This window comes from Phyllopteryx taeniolatus, chromosome 7, assembly GCF_024500385.1.
Source record: "Phyllopteryx taeniolatus isolate TA_2022b chromosome 7, UOR_Ptae_1.2, whole genome shotgun sequence".
NCBI classification, from domain to species: domain Eukaryota; kingdom Metazoa; phylum Chordata; class Actinopteri; order Syngnathiformes; family Syngnathidae; genus Phyllopteryx; species Phyllopteryx taeniolatus.
The window spans coordinates 15,551,879-15,578,090 of record NC_084508.1 but is presented as its reverse complement, the minus strand read 5'-3'; the positions used below and the strand labels follow the sequence as shown (position 1 = coordinate 15,578,090).

At 39.4% G+C, this 26,212-nt stretch overlaps 1 protein-coding gene, 1 long non-coding RNA gene and 17 other non-coding genes across 19 annotated transcripts in view; all 19 read left to right on the top strand.

Moving 5' to 3' along the window:
• Positions 1-4,836, top strand: part of sin3b (SIN3 transcription regulator family member B) — a 30,311-nt gene extending 25,475 nt beyond the window's left edge. The window contains exon 19 of the mRNA XM_061778989.1: positions 3,712-4,836. Within this exon, the coding sequence (XP_061634973.1) occupies positions 3,712-3,948 (237 nt within the window). The 3' untranslated portion in view covers positions 3,949-4,836. The remainder of the gene's footprint in view (positions 1-3,711) is intronic.
• Positions 4,837-4,959: 123 nt separating this feature from the next.
• LOC133480640 (uncharacterized) lies at positions 4,960-6,052 on the top strand. The gene is made up of 2 exons (XR_009789329.1): positions 4,960-5,293; positions 5,872-6,052. It is a non-coding gene; the product is annotated as an uncharacterized LOC133480640 (long non-coding RNA).
• A 3,156-nt stretch (positions 6,053-9,208) lies between these two features.
• LOC133481449 (small nucleolar RNA U3) lies at positions 9,209-9,423 on the top strand. Its single transcript, XR_009789560.1, has one exon. It is a non-coding gene; the product is annotated as a small nucleolar RNA U3 (small nucleolar RNA).
• Positions 9,424-9,935: 512 nt separating this feature from the next.
• On the top strand, positions 9,936-10,150 carry LOC133481465 (small nucleolar RNA U3). The gene has a single exon (XR_009789576.1). It is a non-coding gene; the product is annotated as a small nucleolar RNA U3 (small nucleolar RNA).
• Positions 10,151-10,673: 523 nt separating this feature from the next.
• LOC133481453 (small nucleolar RNA U3) lies at positions 10,674-10,888 on the top strand. Its single transcript, XR_009789564.1, has one exon. It is a non-coding gene; the product is annotated as a small nucleolar RNA U3 (small nucleolar RNA).
• A 712-nt stretch (positions 10,889-11,600) lies between these two features.
• LOC133481466 (small nucleolar RNA U3) lies at positions 11,601-11,815 on the top strand. The gene has a single exon (XR_009789577.1). It is a non-coding gene; the product is annotated as a small nucleolar RNA U3 (small nucleolar RNA).
• A 522-nt stretch (positions 11,816-12,337) lies between these two features.
• LOC133481469 (small nucleolar RNA U3) lies at positions 12,338-12,552 on the top strand. Its single transcript, XR_009789580.1, has one exon. It is a non-coding gene; the product is annotated as a small nucleolar RNA U3 (small nucleolar RNA).
• Positions 12,553-13,085: 533 nt separating this feature from the next.
• On the top strand, positions 13,086-13,300 carry LOC133481451 (small nucleolar RNA U3). Its single transcript, XR_009789562.1, has one exon. It is a non-coding gene; the product is annotated as a small nucleolar RNA U3 (small nucleolar RNA).
• A 522-nt stretch (positions 13,301-13,822) lies between these two features.
• Positions 13,823-14,037, top strand: LOC133481464 (small nucleolar RNA U3). The gene has a single exon (XR_009789575.1). It is a non-coding gene; the product is annotated as a small nucleolar RNA U3 (small nucleolar RNA).
• Positions 14,038-14,559: 522 nt separating this feature from the next.
• Positions 14,560-14,774, top strand: LOC133481448 (small nucleolar RNA U3). The gene has a single exon (XR_009789559.1). It is a non-coding gene; the product is annotated as a small nucleolar RNA U3 (small nucleolar RNA).
• A 521-nt stretch (positions 14,775-15,295) lies between these two features.
• On the top strand, positions 15,296-15,510 carry LOC133481456 (small nucleolar RNA U3). Its single transcript, XR_009789567.1, has one exon. It is a non-coding gene; the product is annotated as a small nucleolar RNA U3 (small nucleolar RNA).
• Positions 15,511-16,022: 512 nt separating this feature from the next.
• On the top strand, positions 16,023-16,237 carry LOC133481468 (small nucleolar RNA U3). The gene has a single exon (XR_009789579.1). It is a non-coding gene; the product is annotated as a small nucleolar RNA U3 (small nucleolar RNA).
• A 522-nt stretch (positions 16,238-16,759) lies between these two features.
• LOC133481461 (small nucleolar RNA U3) lies at positions 16,760-16,974 on the top strand. The gene has a single exon (XR_009789572.1). It is a non-coding gene; the product is annotated as a small nucleolar RNA U3 (small nucleolar RNA).
• A 532-nt stretch (positions 16,975-17,506) lies between these two features.
• Positions 17,507-17,721, top strand: LOC133481463 (small nucleolar RNA U3). Its single transcript, XR_009789574.1, has one exon. It is a non-coding gene; the product is annotated as a small nucleolar RNA U3 (small nucleolar RNA).
• A 2,831-nt stretch (positions 17,722-20,552) lies between these two features.
• Positions 20,553-20,767, top strand: LOC133481455 (small nucleolar RNA U3). Its single transcript, XR_009789566.1, has one exon. It is a non-coding gene; the product is annotated as a small nucleolar RNA U3 (small nucleolar RNA).
• Positions 20,768-21,296: 529 nt separating this feature from the next.
• LOC133481450 (small nucleolar RNA U3) lies at positions 21,297-21,511 on the top strand. The gene has a single exon (XR_009789561.1). It is a non-coding gene; the product is annotated as a small nucleolar RNA U3 (small nucleolar RNA).
• A 522-nt stretch (positions 21,512-22,033) lies between these two features.
• Positions 22,034-22,248, top strand: LOC133481460 (small nucleolar RNA U3). Its single transcript, XR_009789571.1, has one exon. It is a non-coding gene; the product is annotated as a small nucleolar RNA U3 (small nucleolar RNA).
• A 2,824-nt stretch (positions 22,249-25,072) lies between these two features.
• On the top strand, positions 25,073-25,287 carry LOC133481454 (small nucleolar RNA U3). The gene has a single exon (XR_009789565.1). It is a non-coding gene; the product is annotated as a small nucleolar RNA U3 (small nucleolar RNA).
• Positions 25,288-25,816: 529 nt separating this feature from the next.
• On the top strand, positions 25,817-26,031 carry LOC133481452 (small nucleolar RNA U3). Its single transcript, XR_009789563.1, has one exon. It is a non-coding gene; the product is annotated as a small nucleolar RNA U3 (small nucleolar RNA).
• Positions 26,032-26,212: the final 181 nt, after the last annotated feature.

Sequence of the window (26,212 nt, the reverse complement as noted above, 5' to 3'; positions counted from 1 at the left end):
CAGCCATAGCAATGCAAATGAAGTAAAAATCCGGTAAGTAAAACAATAAATATACACTGATGTGAAAAAGTGTTTGCTCGCTTCCTGATTTTTTTGTTTTGTTTGTTTGTTTTTTTTTTTTGTCATACTTAAATGTTTCCCATCATCATACAAATTTAAATATTAGTCAAAGACAACACAAGTAAACAAAAAATGCAGTTTTTAAATGGTTTTTATTATTAAGGGAGAAAAACCTACCAAACCTACCTCGTTGGGCCACCCTTTGCAGCAACGACTGCAATCAAAGTGTTTGCAATAACTTGGACTGAGTCTCTTACAGCACTGTGAAGAAATTTTGGCCCACTCATCTTTGCAGAATTGTTGAAATTTGGAGGGTTTTCGACCATGATCCGCCTTTTTAAGGTCATACCACAGCATCTCAATAGGATTCAGGTTAGGACTTTGACTAGGCCACTCCAGAGTCTTAATTTTGTTTTTCTTCAGCCATTCAGAGGTGGATTTGATGGTGTGTTTTGGATCATTGTCCTACTGCGGAACCCAAGTTCGTTTTCGCTTGCGGTCATGAACAGATGGCACCGCAATCCTTCAGGATTTCTTGGTAGAATTCATGGTTCCATTTATCACAGTATTCCAGGACCTGAAGTAGCAAAACAGCCCCACACCATCACACTACCACCACCATATTTTACTGTTGGTGTGATCTTTTTCTGAAATGCGGAGTTACTTTTACCCCAGATATAATGGGACACACACCTTCCAAAAAGTTCAACTTTCGTCTCGTCAGACCACAGAGTATTTTCCCAAAAGTCTTGGGGATCCTCAAGATGTCTTGTGGCAAAATTGAGACGAGCCTTAATGTTCTTTTTGCTCAGCATTGCTTTTTGTCTTGGAACTCTGCCATGCAGGGCAGTCTCTTTCTTATGGTTGAGTCATGAACATTGACCTTAACTGAGGCAAGTGAGGCCTGCAGTTCTTTGGATGCTGTTGTGGGGTCTTTTGTCATCGCTGCGCTCTTGGGGTAATTTTGGTCGGCCAGCCACTCCTGGGAACATTCACCACTGTTCTGTTTTTGCCATTCATGGATAATGGCTCTCAATGTGGTTTGCTGCAGTCCCAAAGCTTTAGGAAATGGCTTTATAACCTTTTACACACTGATAGATCTCAATTACTTTCTTTCTCATTTGTTCCTGTATTTCTTTGGATCTCGGCATGATGTCTAGCTTTTGAGGATCTTTTGGTTTTCTTCACTTTGTCAGCCAGGTCCTATTTAAGTGATTTCTTGATTGAGAACAAGTGTGGCAGTATCAGCCCTGGGTGTGGCCAGCGAAATTGAGCTCGGGTATGATAAACCACAGTTGTTATGGTTTAACAAGGGGGGGGCAATCACCTTTTACCCACATGGCCATATAGGATTGGATTTTTTTTTTCTCCCTTAATACTAAAAACCTTTGTGAAAAACTGGCTTTTGTTTACTTGTGTTGTCTTTGACTAATATTTAAATTTGTTTGATGATGGGAAACATTTAAGTGTGACGAAAATGCAAAAAAAAAAAAAAAAAAGAAATCAGGAAGGGGGCAAACACTTCTCACACCACTATGTCTAATGCCAACATTAAGCCAGCTAACAATCTCCCTCCACCAGGGGTCTGTAACCCATCATGTGGCTCTTTCTTCCTTCTGATGTGGCTCTCTGTGACTTTGGAAAATAGTCTTTAATTTAAATTTGTTTTTATTTTAGTTAGTTTTTCAAATGTAATTCCAAATTTGAAGATTATGGTGCTCTTGTAACATAACATAATTTATATTATTATCATTTTTGTCACTCAATATGTCTCACAACCACTGATGTGCAACACATGGCGCCAAGATTTGAGCTATTAGGTTGGTAAACCATGGATAAATCCAAGAAAAGATTCTGAAAAAAACGTTTAATACTACGTGCTACGTTACCTATATTAAAAACAAACATAGCTCACAGATGACAGCTTGTATGTGAAAATGATGGTGACCATCTACAGCTCTGATGTGCCTGCGCTGTCCACTTAGTCCTGCTCATTATTATTGGCATCCATGAAGTTTAAGTACTAAATGTGGAATATCTCCTGAAGAAAATGAATCAAGTGAAACATGTTTCTGTAGCTAACTTGTTTGATATTTTAAGTACAGATGAAACAAAAATAGAGCTTTTTGGCAATGCACACAAAGAGTATGTTTACAGATGGCACAATAAAGCGTCCTGGACTGTATCAAAGGGATCATGAAATTAGAAAATTATCAAGAAATTTTAGAGCAAAATGTCTTACCCAGTGTACAAAAACTTGGTTTGAGGCGAAGATCATGGGTCTTCCAGTAAGACAAAGACCCAAAGCACACAACCAAAAGCACACAAGAATGGTTGAAAAGGAAAAAATTGACTGTTTTAAAATGTCCAGCAATGAGTCCTAATCTCCATCCAATTGAAAATCTTTGGAGGGAGCTGAAATCTGCCATTCGGGAAAAGAATTCTGCAAATGTTCAAGAGCTTGAACAAATTGCAAAGGAAGAGTGGAAGAAAATACCACCTGAGAAGTGCAAAAAGCTTCTAGATGGATACAAGAAACATTTCGAGGCTGTCATCGCTGCCAAAGGGTGTGAAACCAAATATTGAGGGGTGCCAATATTGCTACACATGCTGTTTTCTGTTTTTTTCCTTTGAAGTTAAAATATCTAAATTGAAAAAAAAAACTGTTTTCTGTGTTAAATTACTTGGTATTTCTAATTAAAAGATCCTGAGTTTGGTACATCTCCATTTATTTCTGAAGATATACAGGTTATGCAAAAAAATTGTGGGGTGGCAATAATGGTGAGCAGGACTGTACATGTGATAAAATGATGACAGAACATTGAAAGAGGCGCAAATTTTGGTTTGCATTTTTGGTAGGCTGCAGTTGGATAATTTCACTTTGGTTTTAGTTCATGAACATGAGGGAGGACTCAAATAGACATTGACCATTTTATTTCAACATATGCTTCAACCAAGTGACTTCAGAGTTAAAAATGTTTTTTGTTAAATGCAGAAAAATTACCTGTTCTCTGTAGCAGTTCATTGATTTCATAAATGCAATAGACTATTTTTTTTATATACTCAGAAGAAAAACAAAACAAAATATGCTGTGAAATCCTTGTTAACATGTCAAAAGGGTTTTGTGGTTCCCGGTGTCATTTTTTCTTTCTGTGGGAGATGGTCCAAATGGCTCTTTGGGTATTTAAGGGTGCCTACTCCTGATCTATACCATCATGGTACCCAAAGCTTTTTACAGAGGCTCACCTTCACGCATTCACTCACACATTCATATACCAGTGGATGACAGTTGCCATGGAAGGCGCTGCCAGGCACACTAGGAGCAATTTAGGGTTCAGTTCAGTGTCTTGCTCAAGGACAATTCATCAACAGACAGTCGGAGCGGGGATTCAAACTGCCGATCTGTTGGTTATTGGATGACTCGCTCAACCAACAGAGCCACACCTGCACTAGAACCACGCAAAAGTCTGCAAACCAGTGATGAGTTTGTCTTAATTTACAAATGCACTAACTCGTGAAATATTTCACTTCTGCCGATGGAATTGGATAGTTAGAAATCTGCTGGAAATGTTCCACCCCTTTGCAACGCTATTTTAGAATTTACTGCTTTAAATTAAAACTAAACTATGTGACCCATCTTTCCTTTCCCAGTCTCAACACCGAGTGGCGGCGAGCCAGCACGAGCGTTTGGCCAAGTGGCACCGAGGCTGGCGGGCCGAGCACGTAACGGCCTTGGCTGAGCGCGGCGTGCACAAGTGGCTGATGGGAGAGGATGAGGAAGAGATGATCCCCTGCAAGACCACCTGCCTGTCTGCAGAGCTCAAGGGGCAAGCAGTCAATAGATACCGCGTTCATTACAGTGGAAACAAAGCTCCCTCCTCGCCTTAAGAGGAGACACACGCACGCACACACACACACACACACACACAAACACTCACACACAGAGGCTACATGCATGGACATCCGTACACTAAATAAACAGTGCAGTACTTGTGTACCTCCTTCACCCATGTGTTCCCTCCCTCATGCAGAGTGAGCATGTGCGGGGAAGTCATAAACTAGTGAGGACTCACTGGGGCCAGGAGAAACCCCCACCCCCCACCATACCCCCTCCCTGCCTCAAAACTTTGTCACTCAGCATCAGCAGCTGCATCTGGCACTAAAAGTCAACAAGACGTGACCACATAATGGAAATAGTTTCAGAAATGTGAATGTCTGTTTTATTTCTCTTTTCTTTTTTTAAAATGAAAGTCCAGTGTAGTTTTTAGCTTGTAATGCCAGATAGCCTTCTGCTTGTTGGTGGATTTAATGCGCGTTTCTACAAGGAGATCATGGTATATACGCGTGTATGTATGTTTGTGTATCCTGTATCTCATTATGACAAGTAAGTGCATATGTATTTTTTTCTACATACAGTATGCATTTACACCATCTGAAGATCACGTGGTTCTTTACAGTGTTTGCTGTTAGCCAACTCTTGATGTTTGCATTAATCCCCCCTGCCCCCTTTTTTTTGTTTTTTGTTTTTTTGTATTGTAGCTAGACACATTATCAGCGGGGCAACAAAGGAGTCCAAGTTGATTGATTTAATACTGATGAAATTATGTATCATAATCTTGATTTCACTGAATGTTTTCTGTGTTGTCTGATTTTTGTTGTTGTTTTTTTTGTTTTGCATACTGACATTGAGAATAAAAGCAAAAATATCAGTGTTAAAATAGAATGTATAACATTTATCCTGTATCGGTTATCATAAAATAAACAACCTAGTTGTGACCTTCTTAGATGTTGATTGGCACGTCTTGTCTGAAGCACCATTTAATGGAGCCAACCCAAGTCTTTCGTATGGTGGTTATTAATTAATCGCTGCAGCGGCACAGTTTGTAAGTGGTTTGCATAGCTGCCTCACAGTTCTGAGGTTCTGTGTTGGCATCAACTCCGGCCCCGTGTGGAGTTTGCATGTTCTCCCCGTGCTTGTGCAGGCTTCCTCCCACATCCTTTGTGCTCACTTACAAACTTTGTGCGTGCGGTGCCTGATTTCCCCCCCCTCTCCAATTTACGATTTTCTGCGTTTTCTTTTGAGCACAAAACTCTCGAGTGGGCGGGCTTTATGGGGGATGCGTTCCCGTTGGCTAATTCGTTTTGATTGACAGCTAATGACCCGGATGTGTTTTGTTTTTTTTCCCCTTGTCATACTGAGCTGAGTCAGTGCCAAGAATACAAAATTCACAGTGTAAGTATCTATCGTATATGATGTCAATGCTGTACTCGGAAGAAGTGATTTTGTAACACTAAGCTAGTAACATTAGAAGGGCACAGTTTAACAATTTAGCAGCTTATAACCGTTAGCTATAGTGTTAACGTTAGCTACCATCATGACTCGTCCGTACTGTATACTATATGGCCATTGGCCACATTTCTTTATCAATTTATGATGACCTGAGAATCACATTACTGAATAAAATTAAACACTTATAACTAGTACGGTTTAAAGACGGCCTTTGCATAAGGGAAGCACAAATCCTAAATAACTTGTAGGGTTTCCTGCAAGAGCTTCATTATATAAAATATCTACTTTTAAAGTAGCCAGTATTTCTTACTAGGTGTTGACAAAAAGAAAATAATTACATATAGACAGTTTTCCGTTCTATAATCTCAGGATTTATTTCAATATTAAGTTTGTATTCATATGAAATGTTTTCCCCTCTGAAATAATAATAACTCTAATGCATGAATAAATCTTTGTCAACTAAGACCTCCATCACCCTACTGTCAAGTAATATCACATCTCTTTCTCTTTGTGTCCCACAGTCTTAATTTCTAATTTCTCCAGATGGAACATCTGAAGATGATGATGCATTCAATGTCCCTGAAGTGATAAAGTGGGTGACTGGACAGGAACACCAGCATCTTCTAAATGCAGACCGACAAACTTTTAAGATAACTGTCTATTTTGACCATGAATGTTACAATGAAGTAACAGTACATTGTGGTTTTTTTAATATATTTAATTGCAAAATTTAAAAAAAGTTAGGCAATGCATAAAAGGTCCTTTATTATAAGTTTATTTTAAAAAGAGTACACTGCAAGTTCATGTCAAGCTACACATGATATGACAACCCAGACAGGAAGTCAGACAAGGAAATACACAGAGCATTGAGTCAATGTTAACGTAAAATGTATAAATTGCTATTGTATTAGCATCACTTACCGTATCAAAACAGGTACTGAATAAAGAGCAAATTAGTTTTGGAAAATGACCTTGAAAGAAAATCTTGAAAGTTTATATAACTTGAAACGTAATACTGTATCACATACACAAAAGCCTCATAAAAAAAAAAAATCATTTTCCAATTCTACAATTTTCACATTTCATTTTAACTTCACTCAGTCTTCACATAAGATTGAGTGTCTGAATGAAACGTTCCTGTTCAAACAAGGTGGATGCGATGGGATTTATGAATCCATGAAGGACATGAACGTTATGGTGAGACAGGGGCCAAGAGGCGTGTCTGACACCACCAGCCCATCATCTGGGTCAGCATCAGCACTGTCATCCTGGAGAAGTTGCTCCATTGGCTGAATAACAGTGAGGTTAATTAGATTAGACAATGAAAACTGTTCAAACAAACCAAGGCTTGACCATTCACTATGAATTGTTTGGACACATTGTGGACTGTTGACGAATCCTCACACCACAAGAAGCCGACTGGGTAAAATTGCACTGGAGACTAACCCAGGACAGACGTTAAAGGAGATTACAGTGTAGGATTGGGAATTCTCCATTTTTAATACCTTCTTATCTGTCATTTTACCACAGCATTCTACTCTTGTTTCTAATAGTAATCATTTACAAAATAAATACACATAAACACACATATACAGTATACAAGATACATATATCCAAATGCTTGTTTTCCTTCAAAACTAAATTATTTCAGACGGTAAAACATTTGATTTGAATACAAACTTAATATTGAAATAAACCATAAGATCATAGAAAGGAAAACTGTCTTTATGTGTAAAAAAAAAAACTAACAGTATTTTTTATTTTTTATTTTTGTTTCTTATTTTTTTTTCTTGAAATTCAATTCAAGAAGTTTTGTTTGATATTCTTGTTTTTTGTTTGCGATTTAAAAAGTTGTGTGTGATTCTTTTACGCACAAATCTGATTCCATAAAAACATGCGTGTGTTAGTTTCAGTGAAGACTAAATTGTCCACAGATGCGAATGTGAGTGGCTGTTTGTCTTAAATGTGCACGGCAATTGGCTGGTGACCAGTCCGGGATGTACCTCTTGTCCAAAGCCAGTTAGAATAAATTCCAGCTCACCCTATTGAGGACAAAACACCATAGGAAATGGATAGATGGGATTTGTTACTATTTGGGTTTCATCATGCTGCCTCATTACTACCTTGAGTCTCGCTGCAATGCCACTTTTCGCCACCAAGGTGCATGCCTTCTTGTCGCAAAAGTATATTACAGCGGTAGGAACCATTCATATATTTTGTCATAGACACCATTAACGATGTTACACACACACTCATTGGCCACCTACACATCAAATGCCACGCCAAACATGTTTACACACTCCGTTCAATGAATACAATGACAATGACAATCAAATAAGTGAGCATTATCTTGTGTAAAGGCAGAATTTTTCACAGCCCACAGCTCTTGTATTGGATTCCATTGGTGAGTGTACATATTACCGTAAGGCCAAACTTGGTAAGACATCAACAAAATTAACAACAACAAAAAAAGCTTATTTCAAACTTATTTTATTGGTTATATTTTATATTCAAGTTGGTCATCCAGAGGGACGGGCAAGAGAAATTGCATTTTAGGAAGTGCTCAGGGACTATTTGGAATTTTAAATATTTAAGAATTAGTTTTACTACAAGTACAGTAGGCTACCTAACATTTAGTCTCAAAACCAGTTCTGGAATGACTCGCAAAATTTGACATTTTCTTACATATGTAAATATAGTTATATTTACAATGTTTACATAGTCAACTGAAATATTAAATGCATAAGTACTTGTTCAAGTGTGAAGTTTTTTTTTTCTACTCCCACGTAAATGACTCGAAGAACTTTACTGAGTCAACGAAAAAGACCTGGTTGCTTTGCGCATGCGCAATGAACACCTTTACGTAACCGCGTGATGATGGACTTTACGAAGATTGTTAAACAGAATAATTTATTCATTTGCATTCATGGGGAATTAATATGTTACATTCTTCCGTGTGCTATATATTCGTAAGTTATTATTTGTCTTAGCGTAAACAATAGTTAATCACTAGCGGGTAGGAGACCATATTATGCAGGTGGGAATTCTACATTTTGCTAACCAATACATTAACTTTACAGCTTGGCGCTGTCGTCTTGAGGTTGTTGCGTTGTTAAAACGTCGCTGCATTATCTTCGTCCAGTTAAACAGTATTAAATATTTAGATACAGTAATTGCGTTCAATTATCATCAAATTGTAAACTCAATGTGAAAATGCTGCCATCAAGTGTCGTAGAAGCTAACTTCAAGCTAAACTCATAAACCCGAGCTCTCCTGATGAAGCTTAAATAATGTTTTCTATTTGACATATAAAAACTAATATTCGTTTATGCGTTGTCTGTATAAATCCACGTGCTTAAATTGGGGGTAGCAAACGTTTTTAAGTTAAATAACACTTATAATACTGTACAGTACTGAGACTGTTGCAGAACTTGTCTGCTTTGCGAGTTTACCAACGGAACATTAAAACAGACGAACAGTGGGTTTGCGTCTTTCACTTATGAACGCAAAATTAAAGCACTAGTGTCCGCAAAATCATGGTAGCCTTTTCATGTAAATATGTATTTTATTTTCTAATAATACGTCGATTAAGCACTAAGCTTAAAAAATAAGTCATTTCGTTTAAAAGACGAATAATGTGAAGACAAAACGCGCAAAGCATTCTGGGATTTATGTCTTGGTAATGTAACTTAATTTTAACTATGTTAAATCGTCCAAATTAATTTTATGGACGTTTCGTCCTTAGTTTCTTTACCAGTAGTGGTGTGTTGGGTTTGTGGAAAAATAAATATGAGAGCGACCTCTGGGTGAAGGTTGTACTCTCGCGGATGACTTTCCATTGTCGCTGTTTGTAAGGTTAAGACTATACTTTCAGGGATCATTTCTATAGTTCTTGACTTGAGAAATGCGTTTCTAAACTGTACGGTCTCGCTAACTACGATGACGAGAGACGATATTCCTTTCTGAGCGTGAAGCTGGCACAGAGTAATGAATCTTTCATTTGCTCTCTGCCATTGATGAACGTTCACTGCTTCAAAAAGGAGCATTGATGGAAGGAATATGTTCAGAGTAGTTCTGCTTACATGTCTAAATTAAAAATTTGAAGTTTGATCAGGCATATATTCGCAGACATTAATGTTGCAATGCTGATATATGCTGTTTCTGAAGACAATAGTTGCAGTTGCATTTTGTCGCGTTTTACCCAACGATCAGTGGTTTTGCTTCTTCCACGTTTAAACTCAGCTAAAACTCGTGGCTTTGAATTCGTCATCTGAGTTTACGTTAGTGTGTCTTTTTTACTTTCTGGTAATACTTTGATCAAATATGTGATTTTGATGAACAAAAGACAAATAATATCAAGACATCACCCAAAACACTCTGGGGCTTGAGTACTGTACTGGCAATGTAACTGCAGTTAAACTGTATTTTGTTGTCAAAATTCATTTGTATTGACTTTTCGTCTTTATTTTTTCTGGTTTTACCAGTTGTGGTGCAGTGGGTGTGGAAAAAAGTAACAAGAAGGGTGACCTCGGGGTGAAAATAGTACTCTCGCAGATGACTTTGCATTGTCGCTGTTTGTAAGGTTAAGACTATACTTTCAGGGATCATTTCTATAGTTCTTGACTTGAGAAATGCGTTTCTAAAATGTACGGTCTCGCTATCTACGATGACGAGAGACGATATTCCTTTCTGAGCGTGAAGCTGGCACAGAGTAATGAATCTTTCATTTGCTCTCCGCCATTGATGAATGTTCGCTGCTTCAAAAAGGAGCATTGACGGAAGGAATATGTTCAGAGTAGTTCTGTATACAGGTCTAAATTAAAAATTGGAAGTTTTGTAGGGCATATATTTTGCAGACACTAATGTTGCAATGCTGATGTATACTGTTTCTGAAGACAATAGTTGCACTTGCATTTCATCACGTTTTACCCAACGATCAGTGGTTTTGCTTCTTCCACGTTTAAACTCAGCTTAAGCACTCGTGGCTGTGAATTCGGGATCTGAGTTTATACGTAAGTGTCTTTTTTACTTTCTGGTAATACTTTGATCAACCTTAAATATGTGATTTTGATGAATAAACGACAAATAATATCAAGACAGATCACCCAAAACACTCTGGGGCTTGAGTACTGTACTGGCAATGTAACTGCAGTTAAACTGTATTTTGTTGTCAAAATTCATTTGTATTGACTTTTCGTCTTTATTTTTTCTGCTTTTACCAGTTGTGGTGCAGTGGGTGTGGAAAAAAGTAACAAGAAGGGTGACCTCGGGGTGAAAATAGTACTCTCGCAGATGACTTTCCATTGTTGTTGGTTACTGGGTTAAGACTATACTTTCAGGGATCATTTCTATAGTTCTTGACTTGAGAAATGCGTTTCTAAAATGTACGGTCTCGCTAACTACGATGACGAGAGGTGATATTCCTTTCTGAGCGTGAAGCTGGCACAGAGTAATGAATCTTTCGTTCGCTCTCTGCCATTGATGAACGTTCACTGCTTCAAAAAGGAGTATTGATGGAAGGAATATGTTCAGAGTAGTTCTGTATACAGGTCTAAATTAAAAATTGGAAGTTTTGTAGGGCATATATTTGCAGACACTAATGTTGCAATGCTGATGTATACTGTTTCTGAAGACAATAGTTGCACTTGCATTTCATCACGTTTTACCCAACGATCAGTGGTTTTGCTTCTTCCACGTTTAAACTCAGCTGAAGCACTCGTGGCTGTGAATTCGGCATCTGAGTTTACAGAGTTTCTGAAGTTTGGTGTGGCACATGTTCGTAGACAGTAAAATTTCAATTCTGTTTAATAATGTTTGTGAGGCTGATAGTTACGGTAGTATTTTGTTATTACGTTTTACCCAACGATCAGTGGTTTTGCTTCTTCCACGTTTAAACTCAGCTGAAGCACTCGTGGCTGTGAATTCGGCATCTGAGTTTACATGTAAGTGTGTCTGTTTTACTTTCTGGAAATACTTTGACCAACCTTAAATATGTGATTTTGATGAACAAAAGACAAATAATATCAAGACAGATCACCCAAAAGACTCTGGGACTTGAGTACTGGCAATGTAACTGCATTTAAACTATATTTTGTTGTCACAATTCATTTGTATTGACTTTTCGTCTTTATTTTTTCTGCTTTTACCAGTTGTGGTGCAGTGGGTTTGGAAAAAAGTAACAAGAAGGGTGACCTCGGGGTGAAAATAGTACTCTCGCAGATGACTTTCCATTGTTGTTGAATGCTAGATTAAGACTATACTTTCAGGGATCATTTCTATAGTTCTTGACTTGAGAAATGCGTTTCTAAAATGTACGGTCTCGCTATCTACGATGATGAGAGACGATATTCCTTTCTGAGCGTGAAGCTGGCACAGAGTAATGAATCTTTCATTTGCTCTCCGCCATTGATGAACATTTGCTGCTTCAAAAAGGAGCATTGATGGAAGGAATATGTTCAGAGTAGTTCTGCATACAGGTCTAAATTAAAAATTGGAAGTTTTGTAGGGCATATATTTGCAGACAGTAATGTTGCAATGCTGATATATACTGTTTCTGAAGACAATAGTTGCACTTGCATTTCATCACGTTTTACCCAACGATCAGTGGTTTTGCTTCTTCCACGTTTAAACTCAGCTGAAGCACTCGTGGCTGTGAATTCGGGATCTGAGTTTATACGTAAGTGTCTTTTTTACTTTCTGGTAATACTTTGATCAACCTTAAATATGTGATTTTGATGAATAAACGACAAATAATATCAAGACAGATCACCCAAAACACTCTGGGACTTGAGTACTGTACTGGCAATGTAACTGCAGTTAAACTGTATTTTGTTGTCAAAATTCATTTGTATTGACTTTTCGTCTTTATTTTTTCTGCTTTTACCAGTTGTGGTGCAGTGGGTGTGGAAAAAAGTAACAAGAAGGGTGACCTCGGGGTGAAAATAGTACTCTCGCAGATGACTTTCCATTGTTGTTGGATGCTAGGTTAAGACTATACTTTCAGGGATCGTTTCTATAGTTCTTGACTTGAGAAATGCGTTTCTAAAATGTACGGTCTCGCTATCTACGATGACGAGAGACGATATTCCTTTCTGAGCGTGAAGCTGGCACAGAGTAATGAATCTTTCATTTGCTCTCCGCCATTGATGAATGTTCGCTGCTTCAAAAAGGAGCATTGATGGAAAGAATATGTTCAGAGTAGTTCTGCATACAGGTTTAAATTTAAAAAAAAATTCTGAAGTTTGGTGTGGCACATGTTCGTAGACAGTAAAATTTCAATTCTGTTTAATAATGTTTGTGAGGCTGATAGTTACGGTAGTATTTTGTTATTACGTTTTACCCAACGATCAGTGGTTTTGCTTCTTCCACGTTTAAACTCAGCTGAAGCACTCGTGGCTGTGAATTCGGCATCTGAGTTTACATGTAAGTGTGTCTTTTTTACTTTCTGGTAATACTTTGATCAACCTTAAATATGTGATTTTGATGAATAAACGACAAATAATATCAAGACAGATCACCCAAAACACTCTGGGGCTTGAGTACTGTACTGGCAATGTAACTGCAGTTAAACTGTATTTTGTTGTCAAAATTCATTTGTATTGACTTTTCGTCTTTATTTTTTCTGCTTTTACCAGTTGTGGTGCAGTGGGTGTGGAAAAAAGTAACAAGAAGGGTGACCTCGGGGTGAAAATAGTACTCTCGCAGATGACTTTCCATTGTTGTTGGTTACTGGGTTAAGACTATACTTTCAGGGATCATTTCTATAGTTCTTGACTTGAGAAATGCGTTTCTAAAATGTACGGTCTCGCTAACTACGATGACGAGAGATGATATTCCTTTCTGAGCGTGAAGCTGGCACAGAGTAATGAATCTTTCGTTTGCTCTCTGCCATTGATGAACGTTCACTGCTTCAAAAAGGAGCATTGATGGAAGGAATATGTTCAGAGTAGTTCTGTATACAGGTCTAAATTAAAAATTGGAAGTTTTGTAGGGCATATATTTTGCAGACACTAATGTTGCAATGCTGATGTATACTGTTTCTGAAGACAATAGTTGCACTTGCATTTCATCACGTTTTACCCAACGACCAGTGGTTTTGCTTCCACGTTTAAACTCAGCTGAAGCACTCGTGGCTGTGAATTCGGGATCTGAATTTACATGTTCGTGTGTCTTTTTTACTTTCTGGTAATACTTTGATCAACCTTAAATATGTGATTTTGATGAACATAAGACAAATAATATCAGGACAGATCACCCAAAACACTCTGGGGCTTGAGTACTGTACTGGCAATGTAACTGCAGTTAAACTATATTTTGTTGTCACAATTCATTTGTATTGACTTTTCGTCTTTATTTTTTCTGCTTTTACCAGTTGTGGTGCAGTGGGTGTGGAAAAAAGTAACAAGAAGGGTGACCTCGGGGTGAAAATAGTACTCTCGCGGATGACTTTGCATTGTCGCTGTTTGTAAGGTTAAGACTATACTTTCAGGGATCATTTCTATAGTTCTTGACTTGAGAAATGCGTTTCTAAAATGTACGGTCTCGCTATCTACGATGACGAGAGACGATATTCCTTTCTGAGCGTGAAGCTGGCACAGAGTAATGAATCTTTCATTTGCTCTCCGCCATTGATGAATGTTCGCTGCTTCAAAAAGGAGCATTGACGGAAGGAATATGTTCAGAGTAGTTCTGCATACAGGCCTAAATTAAATATTGGAAGTTTTGTAGGGCATATATTTGCAGACAGTAATGTTGCAATGCTGATATATACTGTTTCTGAAGACAATAGTTGCACTTGCATTTCATCACGTTTTACCCAACGATCAGTGGTTTTGCTTCTTCCACGTTTAAACTCAGCTGAAGCACTCGTGGCTGTGAATTCGGGATCTGAGTTTATACGTAAGTGTCTTTTTTACTTTCTGGTAATACTTTGATCAACCTTAAATATGTGATTTTGATGAATAAACGACAAATAATATCAAGACAGATCACCCAAAACACTCTGGGGCTTGAGTACTGTACTGGCAATGTAACTGCAGTTAAACTGTATTTTGTTGTCAAAATTCATTTGTATTGACTTTTCGTCTTTATTTTTTCTGGTTTTACCAGTTGTGGTGCAGTGGGTGTGGAAAAAAGTAACAAGAAGGGTGACCTCGGGGTGAAAATAGTACTCTCGCAGATGACTTTCCATTGTTGTTGGTTACTGGGTTAAGACTATACTTTCAGGGATCATTTCTATAGTTCTTGACTTGAGAAATGCGTTTCTAAAATGTACGGTCTCGCTAACTACGATGACGAGAGGTGATATTCCTTTCTGAGCGTGAAGCTGGCACAGAGTAATGAATCTTTCGTTTGCTCTCTGCCATTGATGAACGTTCACTGCTTCAAAAAGGAGCATTGATGGAAGGAATATGTTCAGAGTAGTTCTATATACAGGTCTAAATTAAAAATTGGAAGTTTTGTAGGGCATATATTTGCAGACACTAATGTTGCAATGCTGATGTATACTGTTTCTGAAGACAATAGTTGCACTTGCATTTCATCACGTTTTACCCAACGACCAATGGTTTTGCTTCCACGTTTAAACTCAGCTGAAGCACTCGTGGCTGTGAATTCGGGATCTGAATTTACATGTTCGTGTGTCTTTTTTACTTTCTGGTAATACTTTGATCAACCTTAAATATGTGATTTTGATGAATAAACGACAAATAATATCAAGACAGATCACCCAAAACACTCTGGGACTTGAGTACTGTACTGGCAATGTAACTGCAGTTAAACTATATTTTGTTGTCACAATTCATTTGTATTGACTTTTCGTCTTTATTTTTTCTGCTTTTACCAGTTGTGGTGCAGTGGGTGTGGAAAAAAGTAACAAGAAGGGTGACCTCGGGGTGAAAATAGTATTCTCGCAGATGACTTTCCATTGTTGTTAGATGCTGGGTTAAGACTATACTTTCAGGGATCATTTCTATAGTTCTTGACTTGAGAAATGCGTTTCTAAAATGTACGGTCTCGCTATCTACGATGACGAGAGATGATATTCCTTTCTGAGCGTGAAGCTGGCACAGAGTAATGAATCTTTCGTTTGCTCTCTGCCATTGATGAACGTTCGCTGCTTCAAAAAGGAGCATTGATGGAAGGAATATGTTCAGAGTAGTTCTGCATACAGGTCTAAATTAAAAATTTGAAGTTTGGTGAGGCATATATTCGCAGACATTAATGTTGCAATGCTGATATATGCTGTTTCTGAAGACAATAGTTGCAGTTGCATTTTGTCGCGTTTTACCCAACGATCAGTGGTTTTGCTTCTTCCACGTTTAAACTCAGCTAAAACTCGTGGCTTTGAATTCGTCATCTGAGTTTACGTTAGTGTGTCTTTTTTACTTTCTGGTAATACTTTGATCAAATATGTGATTTTGATGAACAAAAGACAAATAATATCAAGACATCACCCAAAACACTCTGGGGCTTGAGTACTGTACTGGCAATGTAACTGCAGTTAAACTGTATTTTGTTGTCAAAATTCATTTGTATTGACTTTTCGTCTTTATTTTTTCTGGTTTTACCAGTTGTGGTGCAGTGGGTGTGGAAAAAAGTAACAAGAAGGGTGACCTCGGGGTGAAAATAGTACTCTCGCAGATGACTTTCCATTGTTGTTGAATGCTAGATTAAGACTATACTTTCAGGGATCATTTCTATAGTTCTTGACTTGAGAAATGCGTTTCTAAAATGTACGGTCTCGCTATCTACGATGACGAGAGACGATATTCCTTTCTGAGCGTGAAGCTGGCACAGAGTAATGAATCTTTCATTTGCTCTCCGCCATTGATGAACATTTGCTGCTTCAAAAAGGAGCATTGATGGAAGGAATATGTTCAGAGTAGTTCTGCATACAGGTCTAAATTAAAAATTGGAAGTTTTGTAGGGCATATATTTGCAGACAGTAATGTTGCAATGCTGATATATACTGTTTCTGAAGACAATAGTTGCACTTGCATTTCATCACGTTTTACCCAACGATCAGTGGTTTTGCTTCTTCCACGTTTAAACTCAGCTGAAGCACTCGTGGCTGTGAATTCGGGATCTGAGTTTATACGTAAGTGTCTTTTTTACTTTCTGGTAATACTTTGATCAACCTTAAATATGTGATTTTGATGAATAAACGACAAATAATATCAAGACAGATCACCCAAAACACTCTGGGACTTGAGTACTGTACTGGCAATGTAACTGCAGTTAAACTGTATTTTGTTGTCACAATTCATTTGTATTGACTTTTCGTCTTTATTTTTTCTGCTTTTACCAGTTGTGGTGCAGTGGGTGTGGAAAAAAGTAACAAGAAGGGTGACCTCGGGGTGAAAATAGTACTCTCGCAGATGACTTTCCATTGTTGTTGGATGCTAGGTTAAGACTATACTTTCAGGGATCATTTCTATAGTTCTTGACTTGAGAAATGCGTTTCTAAAATGTACGGTCTCGCTAACTACGATGACGAGAGGTGATATTCCTTTCTGAGCGTGAAGCTGGCACAGAGTAATGAATCTTTCATTTGCTCTCCGCCATTGATGAATGTTCGCTGCTTCAAAAAGGAGCATTGATGGAAAGAATATGTTCAGAGTAGTTCTGCATACAGGTTTAAATTTAAAAAAAATTTCTGAAGTTTGGTGTGGCACATGTTCGTAGACAGTAAAATTTCAATTCTGTTTAATAATGTTTGTGAGGCTGATAGTTACGGTAGTATTTTGTTATTACGTTTTACCCAACGATCAGTGGTTTTGCTTCTTCCACGTTTAAACTCAGCTGAAGCACTCGTGGCTGTGAATTCGGCATCTGAGTTTACATGTAAGTGTGTCTTTTTTACTTTCTGGTAATACTTTGATCAACCTTAAATATGTGATTTTGATGAATAAAAGACAAATAATATCAAGACAGATCACCCAAAACACTCTGGGGCTTGAGTACTGTACTGGCAATGTAACTGCAGTTAAACTATATTTTGTTGTCACAATTCATTTGTATTGACTTTTCGTCTTTATTTTTTCTGCTTTTACCAGTTGTGGTGCAGTGGGTGTGGAAAAAAGTAACAAGAAGGGTGACCTCGGGGTGAAATTTTACTCTCGCAGATGACTTTCCATTGTTGTTGGGTGGTGGGTTAAGACTATACTTTCAGGGATCATTTCTATAGTTCTTGACTTGAGAAATGCGTTTCTAAAATGTACGGTCTCGCTAACTACGATGACGAGAGACGCTATTCCTTTCTGAGCGTGAAGCTGGTACAGTGTAATGAATCTTTCATTTGCTCTCTGCCATTGATGAACGTTCACTGCTTCAAAAAGGAGCATTGATGGAAGGAATATGTTCAGAGTAGTTCTGCATACAGGTCTAAATTAAAAATTGGAAGTTAAAGTTTGGAGGGGCACATGTTCGGAGACAGTAATATTGCAATGCTGATATATACTGTTTCTGAAGACAATAGTTGCAGTTGCATTTTGTCATGTTTTACCCAATGATCAGTGGTTTTGCTTCTTCCACATTTAAACTCAGCGAAAGCACTCGTGGCTGTGAATTCAGCATCTGAGTTTACATGTAAGTGTGTCTTTTTTACTTTCTGGTAATGCTTTGATCAACCTAAATATGTCTTCTTTTCCTTTCGGCTTGTCACTTTAGGGGTCGCCACAGCGCGTCATCTTGTTCCATGTAAGCCTATCTCCTGCAGTCTCCTCTCGAACACCAACTGCCCTCATGTCTTCCCTCATGACATCCATCAACCTTCTCTTTGGTCTTCCTCTTTCTCTCTTGCCTGGCAGTTCCATCCTCATCATCCTTCTACCAATATACTCACTACTTCTCCTCTGCACGTGTCCAAAACATCGAAGTCTGCTCTCTTTAACTTTGTCTCCAAAACATCAAACGTTGGCTGTCCCTCTGATGAGCACATTTCTAATTTTATCCAACCTGGTCACTCCGAGAGTGAACCTCAACATCTTCATTTCCACCACCTCCAGCTCTGCTTCCTGTTGTCTCTTCAGTGCCACTGTCTCTAATCCGTACATCATGGCTGGCCTCACCACTGTTTTATAAACTTTTCCTCCATTCCTCAGGCATCTTCTCACATGCTAGAATTATGTTGAACAAGCTGATCAAAAACTCCACAGCCACCTCTCCTAGATGCTTCCATACCTCCACAGCAATGTCATCAGGACCGACTGCCTTTCAATTTTTCATCCTCTTTAATGCCTTTCTAACTTCCCCCTTACTAATCATTGCCACTTCCTGGTCCACCACACTTGCCTCTTCTACTCTCCCTTCTCTCTGATTTTCCTCATTCATCAACTCCGTGAAGTATTCTTTCCATCTATCTAGCACACTACTGGCACCAGTCAACATATTTCCATCTCTATCCTTAATCACACTAACCTGCTGCACATCCTTCCCATCTCTATCCCTCTGCCTGGCCAGCCTGTATATATCCTTTTCTCCTTCTTTAGTGTCCAACCTGCCATACATGTCATCATATGCCTCGTTTGACCTTTGCCACCTCTACCTTTGCCCTGTGTCGCATCTCAATGTATTCCTTTTGCCTCTCCTCAATCCTCTCAGTGTCCCACTTCTTCTTAACCAAACTTTTTCCTTGTATGTTTTCCTGTACTGTGAGAACCTCACAGTACACCACCACCAAGTCTCATTCGCTCCTTTACTGCCAGAAGATACACCAAGTACTTTCCTGCCTGCCTCTCTGATCACCTTGGCTGCAGTGGTTCAGTCTTCTGGAAGCTCCTCCCGTCCACCGAGAGCCTGTCTCACCTCTTCCCAAAAAGCTGCACAACACTCGTCCTGTCTCAGCTTCCACCACATGGTTCTCTTCTCTGCCTTTGTCTTCCTAATCCTCTTCCCCACCACCAGTCATCTTACACACCATCATCCTATGCTGTCTAGCCACACTCTCCCATACCACAACCTTACAGTCGGTAACCTCCTTCAGATTACATTGTCTGCACAAAATCTAATCCACCTGCGTGCTTCTACCTCTGTTCTTGTCGGTCACCCTATGTTACTGCCTCTTCTGGAAAAAAGTGTTCACTACAGCCATTTGCATCCTTTTTGCAAAGTCTACCACCATCTGTCCCTCCAAGTTCCTTTCCTGGATGCCATACTTATCCATCACTTCTTCATCACCCCTATTTCCTTCACCAACATGTCCATTACAGTCTGCACCAATCACGACTCTCTCTCTGTCTGGGACGCTCAGAACTACTTTGTCTAGCTCCTTCCATAATTTCTCTTGCACCTCTTGGTCACATCCTACCTGTGGGGCATAGCCACTAATCACATTACACATAACACCCTCAATTTCAAGTTTCAGCCTCATCACTCGATCTGATATTCTTTTCACTTCCAAGACATTCTTAGCCAACTCTTCTTTTGAAATAACCCTGACTCCATTTCTCTTCCCATCTTCACCATGGTAAAATAATTTAAGCCCTGCCCCTAAACTTCTAGCCTTACTGCCTTTACACCTGGTCTCCTGGACACACAATATATCAACCTTTCTCCTAATCATCATGTCAACCAACTCCCGAGATTTTCCTGTCATAGTCCAAACATTCAAAGTCCCCACATTCAGTTCTGGGCTCTGTGCTTTCCTCTTCTCTTTCTGCCAAAGAACCCGCTTTCCACCTCCTCCTCCTCTTCGACTTCGAACCCACAGTAGCTGAATTTCCAACGGCGCCCTGCGGGTTGACGGTGCCGGTGGCGGACGTTGTTAACCCGGGCCACGACCAATCCGGTATGGAATTCTTTGGATGAACGCTCATATTTGTTTGGCAAAGTTTTAAGCCGGATGCCCTTCCTGACGCAACCCTCTGCATTTATCCGGGCTTGGGACCGGCCTACAGTTTGCACTGGCTTGTGCCCCCCTTTGGGCTGCATTATCAACCTAAATATGTGATTTGGATTAATAAAAACAAATAATATCAAGACAGATCACCCAAAACACTCTGGGGCTTGAGTACTGGCAATGTAACTGCATTTAAACTATATTTTGTTGTCAAACTTCATTTGTATTGACTTTTCGTCTTTGTTTTTTCTGCTTTTACCAGTTGTGGTGCAGTGGGTTTGGAAAAAAGTAACAAGAAGGGTGACCTCAGGGTGAAAATAGTACTCTCGCAGATGACTTTCCATTGTTGTTGGATGCTGGGTTAAGACTATACTTTCAGGGATCATTTCTATAGTTCTTGACTTGAGAAATGCGTTTCTAAAATGTACGGTCTCGCTAGCTACGATGACGAAAGACGATATTCCTTTCTGAGCGTGAAGCTGGCACAGAGTAATGAATCTTTCATTTGCTCTCTGCCATTGATGAACGTTCACTGCTTCAAAAAGGAGCATTGATGGAAGGAATATGTTCAGAGTAGTTCTGCATACAGGTTTAAATTTAAAAAACAATTCTGAAGTTTGGTGTGGCACATGTTCGTAGACAGTAAAATTGCAATTCTGTTTAATAATGTTTGTGAGGCTGATAGTTACGGTAGTATTTTGTTATTACGTTTTACCCAGCGATCAGTGGTTTTGCTTCTTCCACGTTTAAACTCAGCTAAAGCACTCGTGGCTGTGAATTCGGCATCTGAGTTTACATGTTAGTGTGTCTGTTTTACTTTCTGGTAATACTTTGACCAACCTTAAATATGTGATTTTGATGAACAAAAGACAAATAATATCAAGACAGATCACCCAAAAGACTCTGGGACTTGAGAACTGGCAATGTAACTGCATTTAAACTATATTTTGTTGTCACAATTCATTTGTATTGACTTTTTGTCTTTATTTTTTTCTGCTTTTACCAGTTGTGGTGCAGTGGGTTTGGAAAAAAGTAACAAGAAGGGTGACCTCAGGGTGAAAATAGTACTCTCGCAGATGACTTTCCATTGTTGTTGGTTACTGGGTTAAGACTATACTTTCAGGGATCATTTCTATAGTTCTTGACTTGAGAAATGCGTTTCTAAAATGTACGGTCTCGCTAACTACGATGACGAGAGATGATATTCCTTTCTGAGCGTGAAGCTGGCACAGAGTAATGAATCTTTCGTTTGCTCTCTGCCATTGATGAACGTTCACTGCTTCAAAAAGGAGCATTGATGGAAGGAATATGTTCAGAGTAGTTCTGTATACAGGTCTAAATTAAAAATTGGAAGTTTTGTAGGGCATATATTTTGCAGACACTAATGTTGCAATGCTGATGTATACTGTTTCTGAAGACAATAGTTGCACTTGCATTTCATCACGTTTTACCCAACGACCAGTGGTTTTGCTTCCACGTTTAAACTCAGCTGAAGCACTCGTGGCTGTGAATTCGGGATCTGAATTTACATGTTCGTGTGTCTTTTTTACTTTCTGGTAATACTTTGATCAACCTTAAATATGTGATTTTGATGAATAAAAGACAAATAATATCAAGACAGATCACCCAAAACACTCTGGGGCTTGAGTACTGTACTGGCAATGTAACTGCAGTTAAACTATATTTTGTTGTCACAATTCATTTGTATTGACTTTTCGTCTTTATTTTTTCTGCTTTTACCAGTTGTGGTGCAGTGGGTGTGGAAAAAAGTAACAAGAAGGGTGACCTCGGGGTGAAAAAAGTACTCTCGCAAATGACTTTCCATTGTTGTTGGGTGGTGGGTTAAGACTATACTTTCAGGGATCATTTCTATAGTTCTTGACTTGAGAAATGCATTTCTAAAATGTACGGTCTCGCTATCTACGATGACGAAAGACGATATTCCTTTCTGAGCGTGAAGCTGGCACAGCGTAATGAATCTTTCATTTGCTCTCTGCCATTGATGAACGTTCACTGCTTCAAAAAGGAGCATTGATGGAAGGAATATGTTCAGAGTAGTTCTGCATACAGGTCTAAATTAAAAATTGGAAGTTAAAGTTTGGAGGGGCACATGTTTGGAGACAGTAATATTGCAATGCTGATATATACTGTTTCTGAAGACAATAGTTGCAGTTGCATTTTGTTTTACCCAATGATCAGTGGTTTTGCTTCTTCCACATTTAAACTCAGCGAAAGCACTCGTGGCTGTGAATTCGGCATCTGAGTTTACATGTTCGTGTGTCTTTTTTACTTTCTGGTAATGCTTTGATCAACCTAAATATGTCTTCTTTTCCTTTCGGCTTGTCACTTTAGGGGTCGCCACAGCGCGTCATCTTGTTCCATATAAGCCTATCTCCTGCATTCTCCTCTCGAACACCAACTGCCCTCATGTCTTCCCTCATGACATCCATCAACCTTCTCTTTGGTCTTCCTCTTTCTCTCTTGGCTGGCAGTTCCATCCTCATCATCCTTCTACCAATATACTCACTACTTCTCCTCTGCACGTGTCCAAAACATCGAAGTCTGCTCTCTTTAACTTTGTCTCCAAAACATCAAACGTTGGCTGTCCCTCTGATGAGCACATTTCTAATTTTATCCAACCTGGTCACTCCGAGAGTGAACCTCAACATCTTCATTTCCACCACCTCCAGCTCTGCTTCCTGTTGTCTCTTCAGTGCCACTGTCTCTAATCCGTACATCATGGCTGGCCTCACCACTGTTTTATAAACTTTTCCTCCATTCCTCAGGCATCTTCTCACATGCTAGAATTCTATTGAACAAGCTGGTCAAAAACTCCACAGCCACTTCTCCTAGATGCTTCCATACCTCCACAGCAATGTCATCAGGACCGACTGCCTTTCAATTTTTCATCCTCTTTAATGCCTTTCTAACTTCCCCCTTACTAATCATTGCCACTTCCTGGTCCACCACACTTGCCTCTTCTACTCTCCCTTCTCTCTGATTTTCCTCATTCATCAACTCCGTGAAGTATTCTTTCCATCTATCTAGCACACTACTGGCACCAGTCAACATATTTCCATCTCTATCCTTAATCACACTAACCTGCTGCACATCCTTCCCATCTCTATCCCTCTGCCTGGCCAGCCTGTATATATCCTTTTCTCCTTCTTTAGTGTCCAACCTGCCATACATGTCATCATATGCCTCGTTTGACCTTTGCCACCTCTACCTTTGCCCTGTGTCGCATCTCAATGTATTCCTTTTGCCTCTCCTCAATCCTCTCAGTGTCCCACTTCTTCTTAACCAAACTTTTTCCTTGTATGTTTTCCTGTACTGTGAGAACCTCACAGTACACCACCACCAAGTCTCATTCTCTCCTTTACTGCCAGAAGATACACCAAGTACTTTCCTGCCTGCCTCTCTAATCACCTTGGCTGCAGTGGTTGTCTTCTGGAAGCTCCTCCCGTCCACCGAGAGCCTGTCTCACCTCTTCCCAAAAAGCTGCACAACACTCGTCCTGTCTCAGCTTCCACCACATGGTTCTCTTCTCTGCCTTTGTCTTCCTAATCCTCTTCCCCACCACCAGTCATCTTACACACCATCATCCTATGCTGTCTAGCCACACTCTCCTATACCACAACCTTACAGTCGGTAACCTCCTTCAGATTACATTGTCTGCACAAAATCTAATCCACCTGCATGCTTCTACCTCTGTTCTTGTCGGTCACCCTATGTTACTGCCTCTTCTGGAAAAAAGTGTTCACTACAGCCATTTGCATCCTTTTTGCAAAGTCTACCACCATCTGTCCCTCCAAGTTCCTTTCCTGGATGCCATACTTATCCATCACTTCTTCATCACCCCTATTTCCTTCACCAACATGTCCATTACAGTCTGCACCAATCACGACTCTCTCTCTGTCTGGGATGCTCAGAACTACTTTGTCTAGCTCCTTCCATAATTTCTCTTGCACCTCTTGGTCACATCCTACCTGTGGGGCATAGCCACTAATCACATTACACATAACACCCTCAATTTCAAGTTTCAGCCTCATCACTCGATCTGATATTCTTTTCACTTCCAAGACATTCTTAGCCAACTCTTCTTTTGAAATAACCCTGACTCCATTTCTCTTCCCATCTTCACCATGGTAAAATAATTTAAGCCCTGCCCCTAAACTTCTAGCCTTACTGCCTTTACACCTGGTCTCCTGGACACACAATATATCAACCTTTCTCCTCATCATCATGTCAACCAACTCCCGAGATTTTCCTGTCATAGTCCCAACATTCAAAGTCCCCACATTCAGTTCTGGGCTCTGTGCTTTCCTCTTCTCTTTCTGCCAAAGAACCCGCTTTCCACCTCCTCCTCCTCTTCGACTTCGAACCCACAGTAGCTGAATTTCCAACGGCGCCCTGCGGGTTGACGGTGCCGGTGGCGGACGTTGTTAACCCGGGCCACGACCAATCCGGTATGGAATTCTTTGGATGAACGCTCATATTTGTTTGGCAAAGTTTTAAGCCGGATGCCCTTCCTGACGCAACCCTCTGCATTTATCCGGGCTTGGGACCGGCCTACAGTTTGCACTGGCTTGTGCCCCCCTTTGGGCTGCATTATCAACCTAAATATGTGATTTGGATTAATAAAAACAAATAATATCAAGACAGATCACCCAAAACACTCTGGGGCTTGAGTACTGGCAATGTAACTGCATTTAAACTATATTTTGTTGTCAAACTTCATTTGTATTGACTTTTCGTCTTTGTTTTTTCTGCTTTTACCAGTTGTGGTGCAGTGGGTTTGGAAAAAAGTAACAAGAAGGGTGACCTCAGGGTGAAAATAGTACTCTCGCAGATGACTTTCCATTGTTGTTGGATGCTGGGTTAAGACTATACTTTCAGGGATCATTTCTATAGTTCTTGACTTGAGAAATGCGTTTCTAAAATGTACGGTCTCGCTAGCTACGATGACGAAAGACGATATTCCTTTCTGAGCGTGAAGCTGGCACAGAGTAATGAATCTTTCATTTGCTCTCTGCCATTGATGAACGTTCACTGCTTCAAAAAGGAGCATTGATGGAAGGAATATGTTCAGAGTAGTTCTGCATACAGGTTTAAATTTAAAAAACAATTCTGAAGTTTGGTGTGGCACATGTTCGTAGACAGTAAAATTGCAATTCTGTTTAATAATGTTTGTGAGGCTGATAGTTACGGTAGTATTTTGTTATTACGTTTTACCCAGCGATCAGTGGTTTTGCTTCTTCCACGTTTAAACTCAGCTAAAGCACTCGTGGCTGTGAATTCGGCATCTGAGTTTACATGTTAGTGTGTCTGTTTTACTTTCTGGTAATACTTTGACCAACCTTAAATATGTGATTTTGATGAACAAAAGACAAATAATATCAAGACAGATCACCCAAAAGACTCTGGGACTTGAGAACTGGCAATGTAACTGCATTTAAACTATATTTTGTTGTCACAATTCATTTGTATTGACTTTTTGTCTTTATTTTTTTCTGCTTTTACCAGTTGTGGTGCAGTGGGTTTGGAAAAAAGTAACAAGAAGGGTGACCTCAGGGTGAAAATAGTACTCTCGCAGATGACTTTCCATTGTTGTTGGTTACTGGGTTAAGACTATACTTTCAGGGATCATTTCTATAGTTCTTGACTTGAGAAATGCGTTTCTAAAATGTACGGTCTCGCTAACTACGATGACGAGAGATGATATTCCTTTCTGAGCGTGAAGCTGGCGCAGAGTAATGAATCTTTCGTTTGCTCTCTGCCATTGATGAACGTTCACTGCTTCAAAAAGGAGCATTGATGGAAGGAATATGTTCAGAGTAGTTCTGTATACAGGTCTAAATTAAAAATTGGAAGTTTTGTAGGGCATATATTTTGCAGACACTAATGTTGCAATGCTGATGTATACTGTTTCTGAAGACAATAGTTGCACTTGCATTTCATCACGTTTTACCCAACGACCAGTGGTTTTGCTTCCACGTTTAAACTCAGCTGAAGCACTCGTG